This window comes from Chrysemys picta, chromosome 20 (assembly GCF_011386835.1).
Source record: "Chrysemys picta bellii isolate R12L10 chromosome 20, ASM1138683v2, whole genome shotgun sequence".
NCBI classification, from domain to species: Eukaryota; Metazoa; Chordata; order Testudines; family Emydidae; genus Chrysemys; species Chrysemys picta.
In genome coordinates this window covers 24,808,497-24,834,148 of record NC_088810.1, presented here as the reverse complement: position 1 = coordinate 24,834,148, position 25,652 = coordinate 24,808,497, and the positions used below count along the sequence as shown (strand labels likewise).

General features: G+C 65.9%; 1 protein-coding gene across 1 annotated transcript; it reads right to left on the bottom strand.

The window, feature by feature from the left end:
* Positions 1-2,402: 2,402 nt before the first annotated feature.
* Positions 2,403-25,652, bottom strand: ADAM15 (ADAM metallopeptidase domain 15). The gene is given in 26 exon segments (XM_065574351.1): positions 2,403-3,120; positions 3,268-3,398; positions 3,642-3,713; positions 4,427-4,504; positions 10,658-10,751; positions 11,552-11,611; positions 11,778-11,916; positions 12,210-12,321; positions 12,414-12,491; positions 12,627-12,786; positions 12,881-12,989; positions 13,095-13,290; positions 14,441-14,533; positions 15,707-15,884; positions 15,968-16,116; positions 16,187-16,273; positions 16,377-16,550; positions 16,966-17,022; positions 17,024-17,035; positions 17,603-17,668; positions 17,868-18,039; positions 18,337-18,413; positions 20,495-20,573; positions 21,486-21,562; positions 22,934-23,037; positions 25,323-25,652. Coding segments are annotated over 26 exon segments (2,715 nt in total). The 5' UTR covers positions 25,441-25,652; the 3' UTR covers positions 2,403-3,077.

The window sequence follows — 25,652 nt, the reverse complement described above, 5'->3', positions numbered from 1 at the left end:
ATCATTTCAAGATCTCACCAAAGGGGGCCTGTCGTGGGGCCTCCTCTAAGATCAGTGGGGGCAGCTCCCAGTTGGGCTGTTGGGGGGAGCGGAAGGGCAGAGCCGGTCCTAACCACTGCGTTTGGGGAAGTCCCTTCAGAGACAGCTCGGGCACTTTTCCAAAGCCCCAGCTGGGCTTGGCAAGGAGCCTCAGTCTGCGAAAGCCAGCCCGCTCCACAGACCCCATTGTACGGCCCCGGCAACCCCCCCCCTTGGCAGCATAGCCGGGGAGGCCCCAGATGGACCTGTCCTCCCTGAGCTCTCCCCACCCCATCTCCTCGCTGAGCTGTCCAGGTGCACTCACCTTGCAGCCCTGGGACCCCCCTGCCGGGCCCAGTCTGCCCAGCTCCTGGCCACGCAGCACCCCCCCCCGACCCCCCCAGCATTCTGCCAGGTGAGCAGGAAACATCCCCAGCAATGCAGCCTCAGCTCCCCATGGCAGGGTCAGGCCGTGGTCCCTGCCCCAGGGGCACAGGCCCTGCCACCCCTCTCCCCTGGGGGCTGCATCTCAGACCCAAGGCCTCCCCCTGCCCCCGTGCTGACAGGTGACTCCCCAGAGCCCGCTGTAGTCCTGGTGCAAGGGCCAGAGCCGCTGCGAGTGCCCCCCGCTCTAAGCAGCGCCCGCCCCAGCCTGGTTACGCTGCCCTCCCAGCAGCGCCTCCCCCGGCTGGGTCTAGTCACATAGCCAGGCCAATGCCACAGCCCCTGTGGCAATAAAAGGTAAGTGGATCCATGCGGCCAGGCAGCACAAGAGAAACTTTGTTCTGTGTTGGGGGGGGGACGGGGGGGGGGGGCGGTGCCAGCGCTGAGTGGTTCTGGCACACACAGTGCAAGGAACAGCAGCCTTTGTGCTCGCTACCTGGGCTGGCGCGGGGGAGAAGCCGGGACTCAGGCCCTAGGGCCAGTGCCATGGGACGGAGCCGGGCACAGGGCCACGGGACATACTACCACCAGCCCCCCACCCCCTTGGCGCAGTCCTGCCCATCGAGCGACACCTGGCAGCATGGACCAGCAGCGACCGCACCAGGCTGAGCTGGGGGCGAGATGCCAGAGCCATGCTCCGGGGCTGGTCCTGGCTGCACAGCGTGAGGGGGGATGGGAACTGCTGGGGCGGGGGGAGTGATGCCAACACACCCCAGCAGCACCCCCAGGGGGGCGTCCATAGCTCTTACCTATGGGGGCCACCCCCCTGCAGGGCGCTGGGGAAACGGATGGGCGAGCTTGAGGGGGCATGGAGAGTCTGCCCCCAATGGGGAAGGTACCCAGAGGCAGAGGGGGCCCCCCATGCCTGCCACCGAGGGGGAAGGGTTCCCCCTTAGGAATAGAGACACCCCCACCCCCAGGGATCCCCAAACTCGCCCCTCCCAGGCTGCCTGGCTCTGTGCCTGGCTGGAGCTTGAGCCGCCGCGCCACCTAGTGGAGCATCGGGGTAACCGCCGGGGGAATTTCGGGGTCTTGGCTCCAGCAAGCAGCAGGGCCCAACCCCAGCCCCCCAGGCAGGTCAATGGCACCAGTTCAGAGGGCTCCCCCCGCTGCCCTCCCCCCACGGGAGGAGGCAATAGAATTCATCCTGGGCCTGGCCCTTCCCGCTGCGCCCAACGCCCCATGCAGGGGGGAGGGCTACGCACTAACCCTGCACACGGCCCTGCCCCAGGGCACCCAGCCTGGCACTCAGGGAGGGGCTGGACTCGCTCCAGCTCTGGGAAGAGGGGAGTAGGCAGGAACCCAGGGTTTATGCCCAGCTCTGGGAGGGGAATCTACTGGGTTTGGGCAGGGGAAGGTCAATGGCAAACGGGGAGTGGGCTTGGCAGCCCCCCGAGCCACCCACCTCTGAGCCACTGGTGCCTGGGCCACACACACGCCCCAGCCAGAACAAAGCACGTCCGGCTCCCCTCCCATGCCATGCTGGGGGGGCACAGAACCTCCTTTCCCCCTGGCAACCCAACCCCATCCTGGAGACCCCCAGCAGAGCATGCCCGGGGGGAGGCTGGGAGTCAGGACTCCTGGGTTCTGGCCCTGGGAGTAGATCAGACCTGGGCTTTGCTCCCTGCTGGGCCCTGGTGGCGGGGCAGTTCTCCAGGGTGGGGATGGCAGCGTGAGGCTCTGGACTGGGGTCCTGGTCTGGCCCTTCAAAGCTGCTGCCCTGCAGTGCCCCAAGGCTGAGGGGAATCCCCCTGAAGCCTCCATTAGGCCACATGGAGAAGGGATCTGAGCCCCCTGGAGGGCTCCTGGCGTCACGAGAGTGCCGCATGCCCCCCGAGGGAGAGCTGGCCCCAGGATGGGCAGAGTCTGGGGCACTGCCCAGGGTGTGGCCAGCACTACATGCCAGTCCCAGGGGCACAGAGAATTCACGTTGGAGTGGAAGGAGTTAACTCAGGCAGCTCCCAGCCCCTTTATTAGACAGTTTGCAGATAATCTAAAGCGGGTTCAGAAGCAGCCAGCGCCCCAGAGGAAGGGGGAGCCCCCTACCAGGGAGTCCCTCCCACCCCAGCCAGGCAGCGTCCCAGCGAATGGCTCTGGTGGTGCCGAATCTCCCAGGACAAGCTCCGGCACGCACCCACTCTCACCCGTGCTCCCTGCCCAGACGCAGCCGCTCCCCTGGGGTGCGCCCAGCCACACCCAGTGTTTGGAGCCCCCAGCACCCAAGGCCTCTCGGGGCCCAGTTCCCAGGGCAGGGGATTGGCAGGTCCAGCCGAGGGGATGGCGCCCTGGCAGAGTGTGGGCAGAAGAGGGGCTTTGGGCAAATACACTCTGCTGCGGATGCTGTTCCTGGGTAACAGGCCAAGACTCCTGCAGCCCAAGGCTAGTTCCGATCCGGCTCCGCAGCGTCCCCGAGCTGGCGGGCGTCTCCGTGGGGGAGGGGGAGGAGCCCAGAGAGATCCCAGCGCTCGGGAACTTCCAGAGTCAGCAACGGAGGGGGCATGGGGGGGGCCATGCCAGCGACGGGGGCCCAGTAACCCTGAGTCCAACAGGCAGCGAGGGAGGGGAAGTTCCAGAGCCCGGGCAGCCCACACGCAGGCAGCGGTATCCATCTCACGCTAGGTGTACTGGAGATGCCCAGCGGGGGGCGGGGGAGCTGGCCTGGGGGAGAGAGGAAATGTGAAACAGGTAAGTAATGGGGGCAGGGGTCTGCCTTAGTCACCCCCCCCCCCAGTGTCCCAGCTCAGCCCACCCCCCAGTGCCAGTGAGCGAGATGCCCCCCGAGCAGTGTCTGCAGCCAGCGCTCACCTGGAGGGCAGCACCATGACGTGGGGGCCGTAGGAGTGCACCGAGGACAGCTCAGACCCGGAGACGAGGGGCCCGGTGGGATCCGAGGGCAGCAGCCTCTTGGGCAGAGGCAGCCGGGCAGGGCCTGGTGGCTGCGGAGAAACGTCAGGGCGAGTTACTGAGGAGGGCTCATGTCCCGGGGCCCCGTGCAAGGCGAGGGAGCTCACGCAGCACCCACTGCTCCCCCCCCGCCAGCTGTGCCCTGCACATCCCTTGGGGGGAGACGAGGTCGATCCCCCCCACCCCACACAGGCAGCCTGGCCCCCACAGCCAGACATCCCTCCCCACACACAGATCCGTGCCACCGCCAGCATCACCCCGCGTGGCGCGGTTACCTGAGTGCCTTTCAGCACAGGGTCTGCAGGCAGTGGGCGCGTGGGGGGGGGCGGCCTGTCCCGCAGCAAGGCCTGGGCAGAGAGAGCAGGGACAATGAAACAGCGACACAGCGCCCCACGCTGGCAGCTGCTGGGGTCCGCACAGACCCCTGGGGAAGAGGCAGGTCCTGCCTGCCTCAGCCGGGGGGAGATGGGAGCCCAGCACCGGACTGGGGGCTCCAGGGACAGAACGGGGCCAAGGCTGCACCGCGGGGAGCCCAATGCCAATGGGATGGGGCTAAAATCTCCCAGCCTGGGTGCAAATGCCAGTGGGCCTGTGGGGAGCTGCCGGCCCAGCGCACCTCCAGCGGCCAGGCGTGAGACCCTGGGCAAGGCGTGCTGGGCCCCTGGGCTGAGGTGTGCCTGTCAGGCTTGGGGGAGAGCTTGGGGCAAAGGCTCCATCCCATGGCTGCACCCAGGACCCCACAGCCCGGCACAGGGGTGCATGGCCCACGGGGCTACGCCCTGCCCCCACATCGGGGCTGGGGAAGAGAGACTTACGGGTTTCACGCTCAGGCCCTGCCCTCACTGCTGCTCTGACCCCATCACCCCCCAGCGCACGGGACAGGAGGCCGAACCAAGCCCTGGAGTCCAGCCCCGTGGGGGCAGAGCCCGTGTCAGCCGGGCAGAGCTCAGTGCCCCTGGTGAGTCCATGCAGTGACAGGCATGCAGGGGCCTCGGTGGGGGGTTACAGCAGCCGCTGCCCTGGGCCCCCATCCGCGCCCGCCAGGGCCCAAGGACGTTACCTGGGATTCCTTAGGAAGCGGGTCAGGCGGGAGCGGCTTGGAAGGTGGGTCAGGCCGGGCCCAGCCGTGGGGAATGGGCTGCAGAAAGAAGAGGAGGAGAAAGCGGCAGCGGGGGGGAGGGGGGGGGGAGTCAGTGAGACAGGCGGGGGGTGTCAGTGAGACCAGGACGGGGGTTAAGAGACGGGCCGGGGGACCATGCAGGCAGCGGTCAGTCGGTCAGTCAGTCGCCATGCAGCATGCGGAGTCAAGTCGCAGGACAGAGACGCCCGCCCGCCTGCCCACGTCCCCCCGGGGCCGAGCAGATTGCCTCCCCCTGCCCCTGTGCAGGCTCCACTCGCAAGGACCCCCCAGGATCCCAAGAGGTCGCAGCCCACGCCAGCGTCAGGGGGCCCTGGGTTGAGGCACAGCCCCGTGCCAGGCTGCTCCCCGGGTGGGAGGCCCCTTCCTTTTGGGGGGGATGCACCCCACTCCCTAGGGGCCAATCCTCTCCCCTCACACTAGGGCTGGCCCAGGGCTCCACAGAGCAATCGGACCCCCCACCCCAGAGCCCCTCGCCCAGCGGCATCCACTGCCCACCCCCGACACTGCCAGGGAGGGAGGGGGCATAGAGCCGGGATCAGCACCCCAAGCCTCGTGGCAGGGCCAGGGATGGTCAGCGAGTGAAGTGCTCGGCTGTACCCCAAGCCACAGACAGCACCTCCAGCAACACAGCAGCCCTATGTGGGGGGCAGGGACCAGCACCCCTGCTGCCCCCCATAACGCTCCCTACGGCACAGCCCCACCCATCACCGCCCTGGGGCCAGCCCTGCCTGCCAGGGGAGAGCGCTGTGACGAACTGGGCCTGTTCTCACTGTGGTCTGTGAATGCTGACAGGGGAGTGGGGCTGGGATAGTCTGCATTGGAGGATGGGATCTGCCCGAGGGTGCATACCTGAGTGTGTAACACGAGAACCCAGGAAGGGGTTGAAGGCCAGGTGACTCCTGAGCCCGGGAAACTGAACAAAGGCTGTGGGAGGGGTCGCTGAGGGCAGAGGGCTGGAAGCGAGCTGGAGAGATGGCTGGGAGACAGAGATGGCTCTGACCCCCCCGAAGGGGGGTGGGCTGGAATGCCCTGGGACCCCAAGCTGGACTTAACTGGGGGGGTCCTGTTGTCTGTGCCTGCAAGACCTGTCTTGGACTGTATTCCTGTCATCCAAATAAACCTTCTGCTTTACTGGCTGGCTGAGAGTCATGGTGAATCGCAGGAAGCCGGGGGTGCAGGGCCCTGAGTTCCCCAATACTCCGTGACAACTGGTGGCAGCGGCGGGATCTACTGCACCCCGTGGACGGCGCTTCCTGCAGTAAGTGACTGGGGAGCAGTAAAACGAAGGGGGATTGACGGGGACCAGGCCTGCTGAAGAGTGGGAGAGAGACGGTTATTACCCCTGGGAGTGTGTGACCAGCGAGAAGGACTTTTGCAGTAACAGGGTCCCCCGGGGGGATCGCAGCGAGTGGTCCCAGGGGCGGAGGAGTCTGCAGCTCGACCCTGGCAGAGAGGCGGTGACCTCGAGAAGGGCTGGCACACTAGGGGGCCCCCTGGGAACTGTGGGGAGCTGTGAGCACACAGGCCGGTGAGTGGCCAGCAGGAAGATGTATGCCAAGCGGCTTAAGAGCGACCTGGTGGAGCTGTGCAAGCAGAGGCGGCTGCGCATTGGGAGGCTCACCAAAGAACAGCTCATTGCCCAGCTGGAGGCGGAAGATCGCGCGAATGAACCGATCCCTGTGTCTCAGGGAAGCAGCCTGGCAAATGCAGCGCAGGCACCAGTGTCTGTCCCAGCTGGGAGTGGTCAGCCGGCTGCTGAGGGCTTCCCGAGACCCCTCCTTCCTATGCCTAGGGGAAGGGTGGGGAGGAGCCCAGCAAATACCGAAGGCGCCGTGACCCCCCCGGCCAGCAGGGGATCCCCCCGGCGAAGCCCGCCGGCCAGCAGAGGATCCTCCCGGCGACGTTCGGCATCCGTGGAGCGGAATTGGCTGGAATGGGAGAAAGAGCTAAAACTGAGAGAGCTGGAGGATCGTGAACGACAGAGACAGCATGAACGGGAGGAGAATGAGAGACAGCATCAGCGTGAACGGGAGGAGAAAGAGAGACAGAGACAGGAGAATGAGAGACAGCGTCAGCATGACCTGGAACTGGCGAGATTGAAGGGCAGCGAACCCCCGGCTGCGGTGAGTGAGGGGGGACCCAGGACTGCACGGAGCTTTGATAAGTGCATCATGGCCCCATACAAGGAGGGGGAGGACATGGATGACTTCCTGGAGGCCTTTGAGACGGCCTGCGAGCTGCACCGGGTTGATCCCGCGGACAGACTCCGGGTCCTTACCCCCTTACTGGACCCCAAAGCCGTGGCATTGTACCGCCAACTGGGAGAGGCAGAGAAAGGGGACTACGAACTATTCAAAAAGGCCCTGCTACGTGACTTTGGGCTGACTCCTGAGATGTACCAGGAAAGGTTCCGGAGTCAAGATAAAACCCCTGAGATCTCATATCTGCGACTAGCCGTCCGCATGGAAAGATACGCCAGCAAGTGGGCTGGTGGGGCCCAGACGAAGGAGGACCTGATTAAACTGCTGGTACTGGAGCAACTGTATGAGCGGTGCCCATCCGACCTGAGGCTGTGGTTGGTGGACAGAAAGCCAGAGAACCCGCGACACGCAGGGCAGCTGGCTGATGAGTTTGTAAAGAGCCGGTCAGGGGGTGGCAGGGAGGAGCCCCAAAGGAACAGGCCCGCCGCGATGCAGAGAGAGAGTCACCCTGGGACCTCCCAAAGGGGGAATATGGGGAATCCCCTCCCATGGGGAATGCCCAGCGTCAGGGACAACCGACCGGCTCGAGGGGACCCACGGGACATGAGCTGCTATTACTGCGGCCGAAGAGGCCACGTTCGGGCCCAGTGCCCCAAGCTCAAGGACAGACTGAGCAGACCGAACCCGCACCGGGTTAACTTGGTAGAGGCCCAGACGGACGAGGGGCAGGCTTCTAACGCAAGAGGGGCTGGCAGCTTATCAACTGCTCAAGAAAGAGAAGGGCCCCAGGCCAGCTTCTCTGGGGGGCCAGATGCTCCGGATTCAAAGTTCTCCGTTTACAGGGTTGGCGCGGGGCTGTCCCTGCGGAGCGAGTGCCTTGTTCCCCTGGAGGTGGATGGGAAGAAAGTTTATGGATACTGGGACACGGGCGCAGAGGTGACACTGGCCCGGCCTGAGGTGGTGGCCCCAGATCGGGTGGTGCCCAACACCTTCCTGACCCTGACCGGGGTGGGCGGGACCCCATTCAAGGTTCCCGTAGCGAGGGTACACCTGAAATGGGGGGCCAAGGAGGGCCCCAAGGACGTGGGAGTGCACCACCATTTGCCCACTGAGGTGTTGATGGGGGGGGACCTAGAGGACTGGCCAAGCAGCCCCCAGACCGCCTTAGTTGTGACCCGCGGTCAGAGCCGGCGAGGGGCACTGCGCCCTGGCCTTGGGGGGGGGTGCCTTGCCTGAGGCGCAGGACCCTAACCTGGTGGGGAGGGAACGCCCAGGGACACGGCTCAGGGAGGCTGCAGCTTCGGACCCAGCGGGCGAGAAAGAGCAGGTGGCCATCCCTGTCCCAGCTGCTGAGTTCCAGGCCGAGGTGCAGAGAGATCCCTCCTTGCGGAAGATAAGGGACCTGGCCGACCTCAATGCGGTACAGACCATGGGACGAGGTGGCCGGAAAAGGTTCCTGTGGGAGAAGGGGTTCCTGTACCGAGAATGGGCTCCCCCAGGGAAAATGGAGTCAGGGGGGGATCAGGAGGCAGCTGGTGGTACCCCAGAAGTATCGCCGCCAGCTGCTGTGCCGGGCCCATGACATTCCCCTCTCAGGGCACCAGGGAACCTGGCGTACCCAGCAGAGGCTGCTACGGAGCTTTTACTGGCCTGGGGTCTTTGTTACTGTCCGACAGTACTGCGGATCCTGTGACCCCTGTCAGAGGGGGAGGAAGGCCTGGGACAAGGGGAAAACAGCTTTAGGACCCTTGCCCAGCATAGAGGAGCCTTTCCGGAGGGTGGCCAAGGTAAAAAGGGCGGCTCTAAACCAAGAGAGCCCAACGCACAGACCTCCAGACTGGAGCGCTGGGAGAAGACCACAGCCCAGTTGGAGCTCCAGAGGTATGGGGGTGGGAAAAGGGCACAGGCCGCATAAACCTTCCCACATGCGAACTGCGAGTGCCATCAAGCACCCCCGACCTAAGGGGGGGCGTGAAACTGGAGGGGCCTGGTGTAATTCTCACCAAGGAATGGGAGGGATGCGGGGGCATCCATGGGAACGGGGGTAGGTTCGAACTTCCCCGGGTCACTGGCTAAAGTGACCCTGCTCAGTTCGGTCTCGAAGGGGGGAGAGATGTGACGAACTGGGCCTGTTCTCACTGTGGTCTGTGAATGCTGACAGGGGAGTGGGGCTGGGATAGTCTGCATTGGAGGATGGGATCTGCCCGAGGGCGCATACCTGAGTGTGTAACAGGAGAACCCAGGAAGGGGTTGAAGGCCAGGTGACTCCTGAGCCCGGGAAACTGAACAAAGGCTGTGGGAGGGGTCGCTGAGGGCAGAGGGCTGGAAGAGAGCTGGAGAGATGGCTGGGAGACAGAGATGGCTCTGACCCCCCCGAAGGGGGGTGGGCTGGAATGCCCTGGGACCCCAAGCTGGACTTAACTGGGGGGGTCCTGTTGTCTGTGCCTGCAAGACCTGTCTTGGACTGTATTCCTGTCATCCAAATAAACCTTCTGCTTTACTGGCTGGCTGAGAGTCATGGTGAATCGCAGGAAGCCGGGGGTGCAGGGCCCTGAGTTCCCCAATACTCCGTGACAAGCGCCCCCTGCCCCACAGCGCCCCACGGGGCCAGCCCTGCCTGCCAGGGGAGAGCGCCCCCTGCTGAGCCCCCGTAATGCTCCCTGCGGCGCGGCACAGCCCCACCCCCCATCACTGCCCTGGGGCCAGGGGAGAGCGGAGAGCGCCCTCTGCTGAGCCCCCGCCCCTCTCCCTGCCCCACAGCACCCCCTAGTGCCCCACGGGGCCAGCCCCAACTGCCAGGGGAGAGCGCCTCCTGCTGCCCCCCATAATGCTCCCTGCAGCACGGCCCCACCCCCCATCACTGCCCTGGGGCCAGCCCTGCCTGCCGGGGGAGAGCGCCCCCTGCCCCACAGCGCCCCACGGGGCCAGCCCCGACTGCCGGGGGAGAGCGCCCCCAGTGCCCCCTAGCACCCCACGGCGCCAGCCCTGCCTGCCGGGGGAGAGCGCCCCCTGCTGAGCCCCCGTAATGCTCCCTGCCCCACAGCGCCCCCTAGTGCCCCACGGGGCCAGCCCCGACTGCCAGGGGAGAACGTCCCCTGCTGCCCCGCCCCCCATCACCGCCCTGGGGCCAGAGAAGAGCGGAGAACGCCCCCTGCTGCCCCCGTGGCACAGGGCTGTGACTTGCCTCGCCGCGCTGGCGCGAGGGGAAGCTGAAGTGGCACCACTGTTCCAATCACAGTTCCATACCCGCGCACACACCCACACGCACACTCATGCACACCCCTTCCCAGCCGCAGCCCTCATGCCCGGCACAGCCCGGCACGCGCAGGGGCGACTCGCTGGCTGGAGAGCGCTCACCTGAGACACTCGGGCGGCGAGTGAACGTAGGACTCCACCACTCGGTAACTCAATTACTCATTCCGGGGGGGTTTAAACCTCCCGTTCTCCCCCTGGCGTGTCGGGAGCCCGACTCTCACAAGTGCCCCCTAGTTCCCCAGGACACTGGTCCAGCACGGCCGGAGGAGAGCGCACTACGGAGCCCCCGCCCGGGAGCACAGGCCCCCCAGTGCCCCTGGGATCAGCACTGCCAGGGGGAGAGCCCCCTACGGAGCCCCCGCCCGGGAGCACAGGCCCCCCAGTGCCCCTGGGATCAGCACTGCCAGGGGGGAGAGCCCCCTACGGAGCCCCCGCCCGGGAGCACAGCACCCCCAGTGCCCCTGGGGCCAGCACTGACTGGGGATTGTGCCCCTGAGTTGAGCACCTGCCGTCCGCCACGGGGGCCGTCTTGGCAGCTGTAGCAGCTCAGAGCCCATCCCCGGAACATGTGGCCCATAGGAAGAGGACCCTGCCCCCCAGCCTAGCCCCAGTTGCCCCAGCAATGAGCCAAGCCTCTGGGGCCCCAGGCGGGGCGGGAGAGGCCCCCGGGTGGGGCGGGCAGTGCTGGACTCACCTTACTGATGGGCATCATCTGCAGCTCTGCAGGCAGGGGCCGCGGGCGCCCGGGGTGGGGCTCGGTGGAGCCTCGCGGCTCCAGCTGAGAGATCCTGGGGAGGAAACACGTCTCAGGTGCCCGCAGGGCAGGGTCCCCCCACTTCACACATCCCCAACCCTCAGGGTTAACCCTTCTGCGGCCAATCCCCTGCCAGGAAACTGCAGGCCAGGGAGCCATGGCGGGGGGGGGGCAAGGCTGAACACACAGGGGTGGTCAGGGGATTGGCAAGGGGGGTGGGGGTCAGGACTCCTGGGTCTTGGACTCCTGTGGTCCTGACCCCCCCCGGGCGGGATGGGGCTGGGAGCCGGCGGGGGCGTCCTTGTCTCTGGTCAGGCTGGAGCCAGGTTGCAAGGCCCCAGGTGGCCCCCCAGGCCGGCACTGCCCCCAGGCGTGCCTGGCCCTCGTGTCCCCAATTCCCCAGCCGGGGGGCAGGCAGGAGCCCCCTATAGGAGATCAGGGCGGCATCTCGCTGGGGCCAGCTGCCCCCAGCCTGGCAGGCCCATGGCGACCAGCCACCCCACCGCCTGTGCTGCAGCCACACCCCCTAACCTCCTGGGGAGGCCAGCCCCCTGCCTCCCCGCAAACTGCCAGGCCCCGCAGAGCTGGGGGTGAGGGACTGGACAGCGCTCAGCGACCAGTCACCAGCAGAGAGAGTCCCCGTTCGGAGCCTGGAGGACAGGGCTTCCTGCTTCGGGGAGGGGGGGGGGGATCCTCCGGGCAAGTGACTCTGAGCCCCCCCACTTGGGGGGGATTTGGGAATATAGTCAGGGGAACCCGTGCCGCTCCCCCATCTATCCACCGGGGCCCATGGACACGGCACTGCCGTGGGGAAGCTCCCAACGAGCGAGTTACCCGTTCGGGTCGGCCGAGACTCCTGCGCTGAGTAGTTGCACCTGGGGCCCTGGCTTGGCGCTGCAGGGAGAACAGAGTCAGGGTCGCACCCCGGGCCCAGAACGTATCACACGACCCGGGGGGAGGCTCTCCCCAGAGGCAGGGAGCAGAGGTGGTTACTGTGCTGGGGACACACGGGGGGGGGGGGGGGGGGAGGCAGGCGCTGGGGGGGGGGGGGCGGCGTTACCTGTACTGGCAGCTGGTGCCCTTGCCGAGCTGGCAGAGGTGCTGGTGCAGGCCGGTGCGCTTGGCGTAGCAAAACCCCAGAGCGAGGACCAGGATCACCGTGGCCAGGATCAGCAGGGTGGTGGGGAGCGCGCTGCCCCCTGGCAGGAGAACAGCCTGTTAGTGTCCCTGGCAGCAAAGTCCCTCCCCCCCCCCGCCCGCCTGGCACCGGCACACAAAGCCCCATTCTTCTCACGCCCCACGCAGCTGGGGGGGGCCCTGCATGCGCCACGCATGCCCAGCTTGGCCCTCGGGTTCCACCAGCCCCACCCCAGGGAGAGCTGGGTCTGAGTCCCACCCCGCCCTGCCGGACGCCTGGGTCCCAGCCTCATCAGTGTCAGAAACAGTGCGATAAGCCCCACCCCCATGCCCTGCCCACCCCCAGCCCCCTCACCTTGCTCCAGGCCCCCGGGGCCGCTGTCCACGCTGCCCCCGGCCCCTGGGCTGTTGCAGGCGGGGGCGGCCCAGCCCGCCTCACAGTGGCAGTGCCCCTTGTTGTTGCAGACCTGGGGAGACACAAGGAGCCTCGTCACGGATGGGCTCTCAGCGAAGGGATGGCACAGCCTCCCCCCCGCCCCAGACCTGCTGCCCTGCTCACCCCGTGCCCGTGGCATTGGCTCCCACACTCCTGCACTCCCAGCTCGGAGACGTCCCGGCACTGGCCTCTGTTGCACACCTGCCCGGAGAGAGAGGGAGTCATGAGAGAGATGGGGGGCCCCTGGCCCAGCATGGGGGGGGGGCAGCGACCCCCTTCCCACTTGGCTGCTGCACCTGCTCCTCCCCTGTACCCCAGGGTGTCCCCCCAGCTCACCTTCCCGGGGCCACAGGCCGTGCCCGGCAGCACCATGGCCAGGTCGCTCACATCCTCGCCCAGGGGCAGGGGGGTCCCGCGGCAGCTGGGTGCCCCCCCATCCTCCAGGGTGCCCTGGGCACTGCCCCCCTGGCACTGCAGCCTCCCGCAGCCAGCGTCCCTACACGGGCAGACAGGGGTCAGGAGGATGGACGGACCCGGGGGGGGGGGGGGGGAGAGGACACAGATGGGTGGTGTGTACAGGGGTCACTCACCACTGGGCACAAGGGATGTAGGTGCCGTTGGGGCGCTGCCCGCAGTGCCCATGCTCATCCCCCCTGGCATTCAGGGAGGCCATGCAGACGTCAGAGACGGGGCCCGAACCTGCATGGGACAGAGAGCCATAAGCATCGCCGGGGCCTCGGCACCCCCCTTCCCCCACTCAGCTCCACGGCATCCCGCCCTTCCCCCCAGCCCCCTGCCCCTTACCTGGGCCCCACAGCTCCTGGCACTGGCCCTGGTAGGTGGTGCAGGCCCCCCCGTAGCAGGAGGCCCGGCCCCCGGCGCAGGGTTGCCCGTCCTGCAGGTACGTGTTGGGAGGGCAGCGTGGAGAGAGCCCGTCACAGAACTCGGGGAGGTCGCATTCACCACGGGGCTCCCGGCACGTGGAGCCGGCCCCTCGCAGCTGGGGATCAGAGAGAGTCAGAACGGGGGGGTCCCTGGCCTGGCCTCTGGTAGTGCTCCCGGGGTGAAGCAGGAGGCCGGAGCCCCCATGTTCAGGAGGCTGCATGGCCTGCCCTGAGGGATGAGGGGAACCCATGGGGGGGGGGGTCTGGCAAATCGAAGGGCCCAAGCTGGGGGCACAGAGCCGACCCCGCAGAGCCGTGACCCCCCCCTTGCAGTAAAACCAGCTGTCGTGTGGGACGGTGCTCAAAGCCTGACTAAACCCAACACCTCCCACGCTCCCCGCTGACCCCGCCAGAGGCTGGCTGGGGATGTCCGTGACCAGTCCGCACCGGCCGCTCCTTAGCGCCTGCTCCAGGGGCTCCGAGGTGTTGAACTGTTTGCTCTTGCCAGCCAGCGAGGTCAGGCCGATGAGTCGGTAACGCCCTGGGCCCTACGTCTGCCCGTCTCCGCCCTCCGGGGGCTCTCGACGAGAAACACCAGTGGGTCTGGGATTGCTTCAGCTAGTTCCAGCAGCAGCCCCGCCACTGGACTCCAGCGACCGTAGCCCAGGTATAACCCGTTCCTTCCCCCGCCGTTAATGTTCATTGTGCTGCCATTTGATCGTGTGACGAGGGGGAGCCCAGGGCTGGGCTGGCAGGGGGCTGCGGGTCAGGAGTGAGGGGCACTAGCAGGGCCCTTCTGTGACGGAGCAGGGAGCGGGGCAGGGAGCGGGGCAGATTCGACCTGGGAATGTTGCAGGGGGGTTGCACTGGGGATAGGGGACTTCCCTTGAAGGAAGCTACCTGAGCTGTAACCTGAGCCAGGAGGGGGTGGGGAGAAATAACACCTTCTGCCCGGGAGACTGAACAAAGGAGAGGAGGAGCTGGGGGGAGGGGGAAGAGAGGAGCTGCGGGAGGAGGTTTGGTTTGGTTTCAGTTTGGGCTGGGTGGGGAACGCAGGGAACCCCAAGCTGGGGGCTAAGCTCCCTAAACCGCCCAGAAGGACTTGATTGAGGGGTTCTGGTTGTACCTACACGCTCTGCTTGGGACTGTGTTCCTGTCATCTAATAAACCTTCTGTTTTACTGGCTGGCTGAGAGTCCCGGTGAATCCCAGGAAGAGGGGTGCAGGGCCCTGACTCCCCCACACCCCGTGACACCTGCCCACTCACCTTGCAGTCCTGGCAGCAGGTATCCCCCGTGGCGCACTCAGCTCCAGGGGCCAGCTGGCAGCTGCTGGCATTGCAGCAGGGGTCAGTGCACTCCTGTGGGGCAGAGGGGCGGGGTGAGCGCCTGTGACAAAGTGGGGGATTTTCTTGTTTTTCCCTTGGTTTTCCAGTGGTTTGCATGCAGATGGGGGTGAGACTCAGTTTCCCTGAGTGTTACTGGTTTAACGAGGTGAGGAGAGAGAGAGTTTGTTGGGACACAGGACCAGAGAGGGAACTTGGGACCCCAGCCGATGGCCTGGAGGATGGAGACCCCAGTGACTGGTGACCTGACGACCCGGAGACCCAGCTCAGGAGTTGCAGCCGGTTCTGGCCAGTGGGAGGACAATGGGCTGCGGGGAGAGGACCCCGGTGACCTGACCAGCTGGTTCCAGCCAGAGGGACCAGAGGACAGAAGAGGGGAGGAGGCCCAGGCAACCCGGTTTACGACCCTGTTTACCTGGAGAGAAGATAATGGACAGAGGCGGGGCCTGGGGCCGGGGATCTGAGATGCCCAGCTGGGAAGCAGGGGGGCTCGAGGCTGGAGAGGGGGAGCATGCAGAGCCCACCAGGATGCAGAGAGACTGGGATGTGCTGGGCTGAGGGAGGCCAGGCCTGAGGGTCAGAGAGTTTCCTGTGCTGTGTTCAACTCTCAATAAACCCTCCTGTTTTACGCTGGCTGAGAGTCGCTCCGGGCTAGAGAACAGGGTTGCATCAACCCCTTCGGGGGGGTGGAGGCAGGGCCGGCTCCAGGCACCAGCCCAGCAAGCAGGTGCTTGGGGCGGCCCACGGAGAGAGAGGCGGCACATCCGGTTCTTTGGTGGCAATTTGGCAGCGGGTCCCTCACTCCCTCTCGGCGCGAAGGACCAGCCGCCGAATTGCTGCCGAAGACTGAAGCAGCGGCAGCAGAGCTGATCGTGATCGTGCCTCTTTTTTTTTCCTGCTTGGGGCAGCAAAAACCCTGGAGCCGGCCCTGGGGGTCCAGAGTGAGGGGACTCCCTGAGGGGGCCCGTGGCAGAGACAGACGTGCTAAGGCTCCGAGAGCTGCGGCTCCAGGAGGTGGAGGGGCCTGACCCGGAGAGAGAGTGGACCCCCGAGAAGGGCTGTCTCACCCCCCCACGGACCGCACGGGGCCAAGAGTGGGCACGATCTCTGAGTCCGTGACAGCGGGGCCCTGGGGGCGGAGGGGGGGAGCAGACATCCCCTCATCCCCCCGCCCCTCCCCTCTCTTACCCCCCGGAGGCCGCAGTCGCACGTCTCGTCCTTCTCCACCAGCCAGTTCCCGCAGTGCGGGCGCACGACCAAGCTCTTGGGCTCGGGCACGTTGAAGAGGCACCAGCCCTGGCCCCGGCGCAGGCTCCGCTCCAAGTCCTGCCGGCTGCAGCTGCTGAAGCTCAGACCGGGCATCAGCCTGTGGAGGGGAGCCCATGAGTGGGGGGGGGCAGGGCCCGGGGACCCCCCTGCGCCCCCATGCCGAGGCACCCCCAGACTCACCCCGTGGGCAGCGCCATGATGCAGCTCCGCTCCTGGTAGGGACCGAGGCAGTCACACTGGCGCCCGGCACCGTCATGGGTCATGCCCAGGTTGTGGCCCAGCTGGTGAGCCACGGTGGAGGCCACGACCAGGACGCTGACCGAGTGATCCTGCGCAGAGAGGCTGGATCAGAGCGGGCGGGAATGGGGCTGGGGGGGAGGGGGGAGGGGAGGTACTCACCACGCTGACCCCGCCCGATCGCGCGGCCGAGCACATGGAGGCCTGGGACGCCATCCCCACCGCTACCCCCCTCCAGCGGGGCCCCCCCTGCAAGAGAGAGCGAGTGTTAGGGGGGGCCAGAGCCCAGATCCTGGCCACGTGCGCCTGGCATCGGACAGATTCCAGCCCGGCCCCCCCCCAACCCCCGCACTCACGTGAGCAGCTGGGCGTTGTCATGCGGGAGCCGGGGCAGCAGCTCTTTCTGTCTCCACTGCAGGAAGCGCTCCAGCGTGGCCTGGGCGCTGGGCCCCACGGTGATGGGGTCCCCCTGGTTCCACACTTCCACCGCCAGCAGCGCCACGCGGACGCCCAGGGGCCGATAGAACTGGGGGGGGGGGAAGCTGGGGTTAGAGATGCTGGCCGGGCAGTGGGGGCCAGACCAGAGTCACTGATGGCACCACTGCCCGCACCAGGGCAGTCCACACCGGGAGTCAGGGCTGGGACAACAGGGCTGCAGGATGGGAGTGAGGGGGGCGTGGAGCTGGGGGGCAGGGAGGGAATGACACAGACCTGGGATAACTGGGGCTGCAGGACGGGAGTGAGGGGTGTGGAGCTAGGGGGAAGGGGAACACGACAGAGCTGGGATAAGTGGGGCTGTGGGGCAGGAGCAAGGGGCACTGGCAGAGCTGGGGGGAGGGGGAGGCCCAGGCTGGGATAACCGGGGCTGTGGGGTGGGAGTGAGGGGCACTGGCAGAGCTGGGGGGGGGAAGAGGGCATCCCAGGGGCCATTAGGGACCCACCGTGTCCACCTGGTTGGCGATCTCCAGCATCCGGGTCTGGATCCGTTCCATGTTGGGGGTAATTCTGGAACTGCAGGGGGGAGAGGAGGTTGTCACGGAGTGTGGGGGAATCAGGGCCCTGCACCCCTCTTCCTGGGATTCACCGTGACTCTCAGCCAGCCAGTAACCCAGAAGGTTTATTAGATGACAGGAACACAGTCCCAAGCAGAGCGTGTAGGTACAACCAGAACCCCTCAATCAAGTCCTCCTGGGGGATTTAGGGAGCTTAGCCCCCAGCTTGGGGTTCCCTGCGTTGCACCTCCCAGCCCAAACTGAAACCAAACCAAAACTCCTCCCGCAGCTCCTCTCTTCCCCCTCCCCCCAGCTCCTCCTGTCCTTTGTTCAGTCTCCGGGGCAGAAGGTGTTATTTCTCCCAACCCCCTCCTGGCTCAGGTTACAGCTCAGGTAGCTTCCTTCAAGGGAAGTCCCACATCCCCCCTGCAACCCCCCCTGCAACATTCCCAGGTCAAATCTGCCCCACTCCCTGCTCCGTCACAACCCACATCACATCACATCACATGGGGGGGGGGGAGCCTCCCTGGGGCCCAGGAGAGTGAGGCAGATCCCCCCCCCAGCCCCATGGCCAGGAGTCACTCACCTCTGCATGGTCCACCACCATCACCAGCTCCACGAAGGGCTGCTCTGGGGCTGCCTCCCGCTTCCCCTGGGGAGAAGAGCGAGCCAGTGAGTGGGGAGCAGGGCACTCAGCGACCACATGGACACGAGAGCCAGAACTGGGGGTCCCATGGGCCGGGGAGGGCAGGCAGCAGTGGCCCAGGCAACAGCTCCCCCCATCTCAGAGACGAATGAGACTTGGGGGGGGCTGTGGCCCCAGACACCCCCAATTCCCCTCCCCCACCTACCCTGCGCGGCTCCAGGTCCAGCAGCGGGTGCGTGTGGTTGGGAGGGCCCAGCCCACACTCCCTGTGTCCCAGCCGCATATCCCGGGGCCTGTAGGCCAGGTGCCTCCCGCGGGGCCCCTGGGGGTCCGGCTCCAGGCCGTAGCTCCTGTTCTCCGAGGCCACGAGGATGCCGCTAGGAGAGGAGGGGGAGACGGGGCGTTAGCTGGGCGGCAGGGACGGGCAAGGCAGGTCACAAGAGAGGCAGGGATCAGGGGCTCAGCCAAACCGCAGCCCCTGCTGGGCTAAGATCACTGGGGCTGCAGGTCGGGACTGAGGGGCACCCAGAACGGCTCCTCTTTAAAACCCACAGAGCTGCCCCCCCGCCTCTTTCCATTGGCCAGGGCACCCCCCACCCATTGCCCCTGCGCGCCCCCCCCCCCATCATCTCCGATTTCAGCCCCCAGTCTGGAGCTGCAGAGCTCTCCCCCACCTGAGTCCGGAGCAGGCGCAGACGCTGGCCCAGGAACCTGGATACTCCCGGACATGGCCCCGATAGCAGCAGTTTCCCTGCAGCGGAGAGAAGCCGAGTTTAGCTGCAGCTCTGAGCGGGGGGGCCCAGCCGAGCTCTCGGGGGGGCCCAGCCGGGACCTCTCCCCCTGCAGAGCAGCCCTTGTAGGGGCAGGATTTTATAATGTCCCATGAGAATTAATGTAGGATTTGATTTCATCCTGTCAGCCCCCCTTTTTGAATAGCCGAAAGGAATGAGACCAGAACAATCCTCATGACTGATGATGGTCTCCCTTTTGTTTTAGGAAAAGTTATAACGTCTACTATGGTTTCCGATATGTATTACAAATTAGGCACTCTAGTTAAATAGACATTTCTTTGTTTTAAGGTTTTAGTAAGTGTCATGGAGTGTGGGGGGACACAAGGCCTGGCACCCCCGGCTTCCTGCGATTCCCCACGACTCTCAGCCAGCCAGGAAAGCAGAAGGTTTATTTAGGCAACAGGGACACAGTCCAAGACAGGTCTTGCAGGTACAGACAACAGGACCCCCTCAGTTAGGTCCATCTTGGGGTCCCAGGGCACCAGAGCCCCCTTGGGAGGTCAGAGCCCCATCTGCCTCCCAGCCATTCCACCAGCCAGCTCTGAAACTCTCCCCCCACCCTTTGTTCAGTTTCCCGGGCAAAGGTGTCACCTGGCCTCTAATCCCTTCCTGGGTTCTCATGTTACATGCTCAGGTATCTTCCCTCGGCCAGTCTCACATCCCCCCATGCCGACTATCCTAGCCACACTCCCCTGCCTTCCCAGCCAACACTCCCCACTCTGCATTCAAAGGCCACATTAAGAACAGTCCCAGTTCGTCACAGTAAGTAAGAGACAGGATCTTGTATTGTATCTATGTTAAGAAGATTAGAGGAATGTTGAGGGCCTGAAGCCCCAACGTGAATTGTTTTAGTAATAAGATTTAGCAAGGCTTGATTTACAATGTATTCTGCTGAATATGCAAACTGCTGTCTGGATACCTTTGAAGGTTTCTGTCAGAGATTGTTTGTGTGAATGAGGAATGTCTGCATCAAGAAAAGATGAGGTGTGAAAGCCATCACAAATGTCCAGATGGGCAAGAAAAAGTGAGAGACTCGGAAAGACCAAGAGACAATCAGAAAACATCCATTGTACGCGATGCTAAACATGTTAGCAGCATTGAAGGCCTCAGAGGTGAGGCAGGGACCCCCGAAGGCGAGACAACAAATAGGAGATAACGATGGGAAGCCCGACAAGAACCATCAAATGATAACAGCAGAAAACCCCAAGATTAACACCACTTAAGGACTAATAGTTACAGGATAACATTGCAAAATGCAGGGACTCAAATGGGAATGTACAATTATCAAGCTGGGGTGTTTTGCCATGGAACTCTGGGTTCAGTCCTGCAAAGCCTGAGAGCATCGGGTCGTGACTGACAGCCCAGCTCAAAGAACAGGAGGACTGCCACTTCTTTGGGCTGTAGCCCACGAAAGCTTATGCTCAAATAAATGTGTGAGTCTCTAAGGAGCCACAAGTCCTCCTGTTCTTTTTGCGGATACAGACTAACACGCTGCTACTCTGAAAAGAGCCCAGCTCCACACTCGTGCTCAATCGAACTGGCCTTTAGATTGACTCGATCTACAACAGACTGGTAACTATAAACATCACTGCGGAGGGAACGGGGGCGTGGGGGGAGGGAGAGAGAGAGGGAAGCATATGCTAACTGTTGTATTTTCAATAAATGCTGCGTATTTGCCTTCCTCTATAAAGATCCCGTGTGCTTTGTATGAGCATAACACCTTGGCGAGCAACAAGGAGAGGGGACACTGGTACCAGTACAAATACAACAGTGTCAATGACAGGGCACTGCCCTGGGGAAGCTCGCAGCACCACCACCAGCCCGAGTCCCACCTGCCATGGCCAGGGCACTGCCATCAGAGTCACCTACTGGGTGAAGCAGGAGGGCAGGTGCCCGAGCGGTTCGGTCTAAGGAGGTGGTGAAGCCACATGGCCTGCCCTGGGGGAGGAGTGGGACCCCTGGGGGTCTGCCACGCTGCAGGGGTCTGCCAGAGACTGATCCCGTGAATCTGTGACACCTACATGGCCAGCCACAAACCTACCTGCGAGCCAGCGGCCTGCGTCACCCGCGTGCCGTTGGGCAGGTAATAGAGTAGTGCCCGGGCGCCCGGAGCCACCTCCCTGCCAGAGAGAGAGACAGACAGTGAGAGGGAGCCCAGGGACAGGCTTCCCCCCAGCCGCGGGCTCTGGGGTGCCAGGGGCTGCACTGCCCATTGGAGCACGGCCCCCAGTGCTACAATGGGAGCATCCCCGTAGGCCAGAGGGACACGGCCTTGCTCCCCAAGAACAGAGACGGAGGGTGTTCCCCCTCCACGGGGCCTAAGGAGGGGCAGGCGGGGCCGGGGGGAGCATGACCCAGCTGGAGCCAATCTGCTGCCAGGCCACTGCCCCTGCACAGCCCCCTGGGCTCCCCTAGAGCAATACATGGGCACCCCGGCCACTCCCTAGCTCCCAGCCCCCCATGCAGCTCCCCAGCTCCCTGACCCCCAGGGCTCCCTGGAACAACACACGGGTGCCCCGGCCACCCACTGCAGCCCCCCAGCTCCCACCCCCCAGAGTCCCCCCAGGACAACGCATGGGCACCCCCTGCAGCTCCCCAGCTCCCTGCCCCCCCAGGGCTTCCCAGCCCCCCCTGCAGCATCCCAGCTCCCTCCCCATAGGGCCTCCCAGCCCCCCCTGCAGCTCCCCAGCTCCCTGCCCCCCAGGGCTTCCCAGCCCCCCCTGCAGCCTCCCAGCTCCCTCCCCATAGGGCCTCCCAGCCCCCCTGCAACTCCCCAGCTCCCTGCCCCCCAGGGCCTCCCAGCCCCCCCGCAACTCCCCAGCTCCCTGACCCCCAGAGCTCCCTAGAACAACACACGGGTGCCCCGGCCACCCACTGCAGCCCCCCAGCTCTCCCCCCTAGGGCCCAGCAAAGCAGGCCCTGTGCAGCTCAGCTGCTCCCCCCTTCCCCCCCACGGGGTCGCAGCCAGCTGGCAGGGAGGGGAGGAAGGGGGTACAGGGAACACGCCCAGCCTCCCCCCCCCCCCAACTCACCGGTTTTGGTCTAACTCCAGCACAAGCTGCACCCCCTCCAGGTCCAGGGCCACCTGCAGCCGGGCTGGGAAGTTGTCCTGGGGGAGACCAAGGAGCAGGTTACAGGCCCAGCTGCCAGCGACCCCCAGCCTGGGAGTCACCCCCATCACTCACCCAGGAGGTAACTTAGGGCTGGTCCCCACCAGGGGGCGCCCCGATCCGGCCCCAGGGCAGCCCGGGGGGGTGGGGGGGGGGGGGAGATGGAGTCTCCAGGACTGGAGAGGGGTGAAGCCAGCCCCTCTGCCCCTGCCCCAGGGCTGAGCCCCCCCATGCAGGAAGCTGGGTGGGGGGATCCTGCTAGGAAATGGCCACATGGAGGGTGTTTGGGAGGAGGAAGCGTGTGGGGGGGGGCACCCGCCAATGCCCCCTGGCAGACCATGCCCCGGCTCACCCCGCCCTGGCATCGCAGCTCTGTCCAGCCCGGGACTGGGGTCGCCCAGCTCGGACCCTCCCCAGCCAGCATCGCCGACGGGGCCCAAGCTGTGCCGGCAGGTGAGGGGGGAACAGAGGGAGCGGGATACAGGGCAGCCCCCACCACTCATGTGGTCTCGGTTAGGCCCTAGAGTGCCAGGGGTGAGGAAGAGGTCAGGATGGAGGTCCCCTCCCGGAGCTCACCAGGAAGCGCCCCTCCCTCATTAGCTCATTGTCCTGGGGGTGGGGTGTTGCAGGAGGTGTCCCACCCCCCCCACACACACACCCTGCGCTTCCTGCCCAGCACGGAGCAAAGAGGAAATGCCACAGAGGATCCCTAGCTGTGGCCGGGCCAGGCCCTTCCGGCGGGGGGGCGGGCGGGAATGAGCTCACACAGCCCGCCTGGCTGGGGGGGGACGGGGGAGTCTACAGGGACAGCGTCTCCTTCCCTGCCCCTCCCCCAGCGTGGGTCTGAAGGGACCTTCTCCAGGCATCCTCGAGTCCCAGATGCCCCTGAGGAAGCCACTCAAGGCAGCGGGGCCTGCTGGGGCCGGGGACTCCCACACAGGGATGGGGGGAGCTGGAATGCAGCAGGTCCCTTCTCCCCCATCCTTGCAGGGCTGGGGGTCTCCCCATGCTCCCATCCCCCCCAGAGGCTGCAGGTATTTGCTCCCTGCCGGGACCCCGGGGACTGGGCAGGCGCTGGGAACCCGGAGGCCAGAGCCGGGACAGGGGCTGGGTTTCCTGTGCCTGGAAAGGGAGCCGGGGAATCCAGTTGGGGTGGGGGGAGCGATGCGAGAGTAGCACCCATGGGGCTGGGAGGGAAGCGCTAGGGCTCCCCAAGTGCCCCTCCCTGCCAGCTGGACTGGGTCCCGCCCGGGCCAGGGAGAGGCCCCCGCTGAGGGACAAGACCGGGGGGGGGTGTGCATCAGTTGGGGGGAGTAGGGGTGCCAGGGAATGCAGTCAGGGGCTGCTGGGGAGGAGGACAGAGTCCTTACCAGCTCTGTCTCGGCCATGCTGAGTGTCTGGTTGCCCTGCAGGATCCGGGGCGTCACGTGCCAATAATGTCCCAGGTCCTCACGCTGCCGCCTGGTGCTGCCGCCTGCACGGGGCCGAGAACAAAGCCATCACCCCGGGGGCCCCTCGTCACCCAGGCCTCGCCCCGCGCAGCACAGATCCATGCGCTCCTAGAGCACGGCACCCCTCCCCCAGATGGGCACATGGGGCCCCAGACCCCTCCCGGGGCTCCAGGCCGGGCAGGTGCACAGAGCGTGCCCTGGGATCCAGACCCCTGCCCTATTCCACATCTGACTCGGTGCCCCGGGAAGGATCAGGGGCAGGCTGGGAACCAGGACTCCTGGGTCCCATTCCCAGCTCTGAGCCTGGCACCCCGTGTGGCCTGGCGAGTGTCTCTGGCTCTTCACCCCCACACCGCAGGTGGGGCGCACACCCCTCTCTCGGCAAGCGCTCAGAGCAGGGCCCACACCCTGTTCCCGCCGTTCACTTGCGTGTGTCCCCTGCCCCGCGGAGAGACGGCGGCGCTTTCGGGATACGTAGGCCATGTCTACACTACAGCACGGCTGTACCACTGCCAGGGCCCGCTCCATGCCAGGGGACAGCTCTCCCACGGCTAATCAAACCACCCCTAACGAGCGGCGGTGGGAGAGCGTCTCCCGGGCTGACTTAGCGCTAACACACTGGCGTGTTTGTCGGGAGCAGAGGTGTGCTGGTGTAGACAAAGACTAGGGAACTGAGGACGTAAGTGGGGGGGAATCAGGGTGACTTGGGGGGCTCCCAGCATGGGGCTGTCTCCTGCCTGAACTGGGCAGGCGGTGCCGAGAGACCCACATGTGCATCAGGAAAGAACTGCCAAGGGTCCCACTCTGAGACAGCCTGGCCAAGGCCCAGCAGGCATGGGCAGCCCCCAGCCCCACAGGGCACCAGCCGCTGGGGCCACACAGAGAAAGCCCTTCACCTACGGCAGGGCCCATCCCTCCAAAGCTGCACCTGAAGCCAGGCGACCTGGCGGGGTCAGGGCGGGGCAATCAGCCGCCCCCGTCCTTCCTCCCAGCCCCTGGCCACACGCCAAGCCCCCGGGTGGAGCTGGAGGAGCCGGTCGGGGTAGGATGCCAGCACAGACCTTCCCGCCCTGCTAGGAGACCCACCTCCCCGATAATTGTAATGCTGGGTCTCCCGGGGGGGGGGGGGCTAGGTAACCCCAGCTCCCTCCGTCCACCCCCCCCACCCCCAACAGGCGTTCAGGCTTCACATCCATTCGGCTCTGCTGAGACACCAGCCGGGGGCTGGGCAGCAGATAGCGGGGGGGGGGGGGGGGGACGGGGGGGGGGGGGACGACGACATTTATCCCCTGGGCAAGTCTAGACACCTGCCCCGCAGGCACGGCCAAGGATTGGGGGATGTCAAGGGAAGAGCTCAACCCCCTCACCCATCTCCTCCCCAGGCACTCTGCATCCACTCCCACCCCCAGGGCCTGTGATGGCAAAGCTTACCCTGGGAAGGGGGCTCAGCCCACCCCCCCGTATCCCCTGACCACCTCCTCCACCCCCACTGGTGCAGGGACACCAGGGCCCTGCCTTCCCAGCCCCATGGCAGACTCCATGACCTGCAGCCCCCTGGCTCCATACGGCTCTCCCTATGGCTCGTAGATGCAGCCCACCCCCACCCCAGCGATGCCAGGCCCTGTGCCAATGCCTGCCCCCCAACCGATTGTCTCAGGCTCTCTGCAAACACAGGCAGAGTCAGTTGCGTGATGGGGGGGAGCTGCCTTGAGTACAACTGACGCAGCGAAACCTGCCTGAGTCTGCAGAGAGCCTGAGCCAATTGCCCCAAGACGGAAGCTGCTCTCTGCCTCTCACTGGGGCATTAGCTCCAAGCCCCACTGCTCTGGGGCCCCCACCACCCTCACCTAGAGGGGTGCTCTGGGCACGGCAGGCAAGGAAAAGCACAGTGGGCCCAGGTCCCCCACCCGTGTCAGACAGGAACCTCCGGCCTCCCACGGCATCCTCATGGCACCTGGCCCCACAGCTCAGCTAGCCCCGACGGGCACCTGCGCAGCCGGGGGGAGGGGGGGGCCTGGGCCCAAAGTCTCCAGGAGTCACATGAGCACCGGTTCGCACCTGTCGCGGCCTCTCCCTACAGGGTCGCCAGGTGCTGGGAAAGGCAGCGCGGTGCTCGTCCCAGCCGCAGACAGGTGCCCGCTCCCCGCCGCCGAGAGGACCCAGGAGTCCTGGCTCCCAGCGCCCCCCCCCCCGCTCTAGCCCCCCCGACCCCAGTGACTCACGCGGTCTCCGTGCCCCCCCCCCGCTCTCCCGGCCCCAGCGCCCCCCGCACCCAGGGCAGCCCGGGGTCTCCCCCGCCGCACCTCACCTGCGCGCCGGGCGCCCCAGCCGGCTCCGTGGGGCCCGGACTCGTGGCGGGGCCCGGGGAGCCCCGAGCCGCTGCCGCCCAGGGCCCAGAGCAGCCAGACGAGCAGCCGCAGCCCCATGGCGGGGCTCAGCCGCCGGTCCTGGCTCCTGGCGTGCGGGGCGCGGCGGCGGCGGGTTTATCCAGCCCCGCTCCGGCCGGGCCGCCCCCGCCTCGCCCTCCCGGCTCCACGGAGCGGAGCGGGGCCGGGCCTGGCAGCGCCCGCTCGGCCGGGAAGTTCCCCTCCCCGGCCGGCCCTGCCAGGGCTCGGGTCCGCCCAGCGAGCTCCGCCTC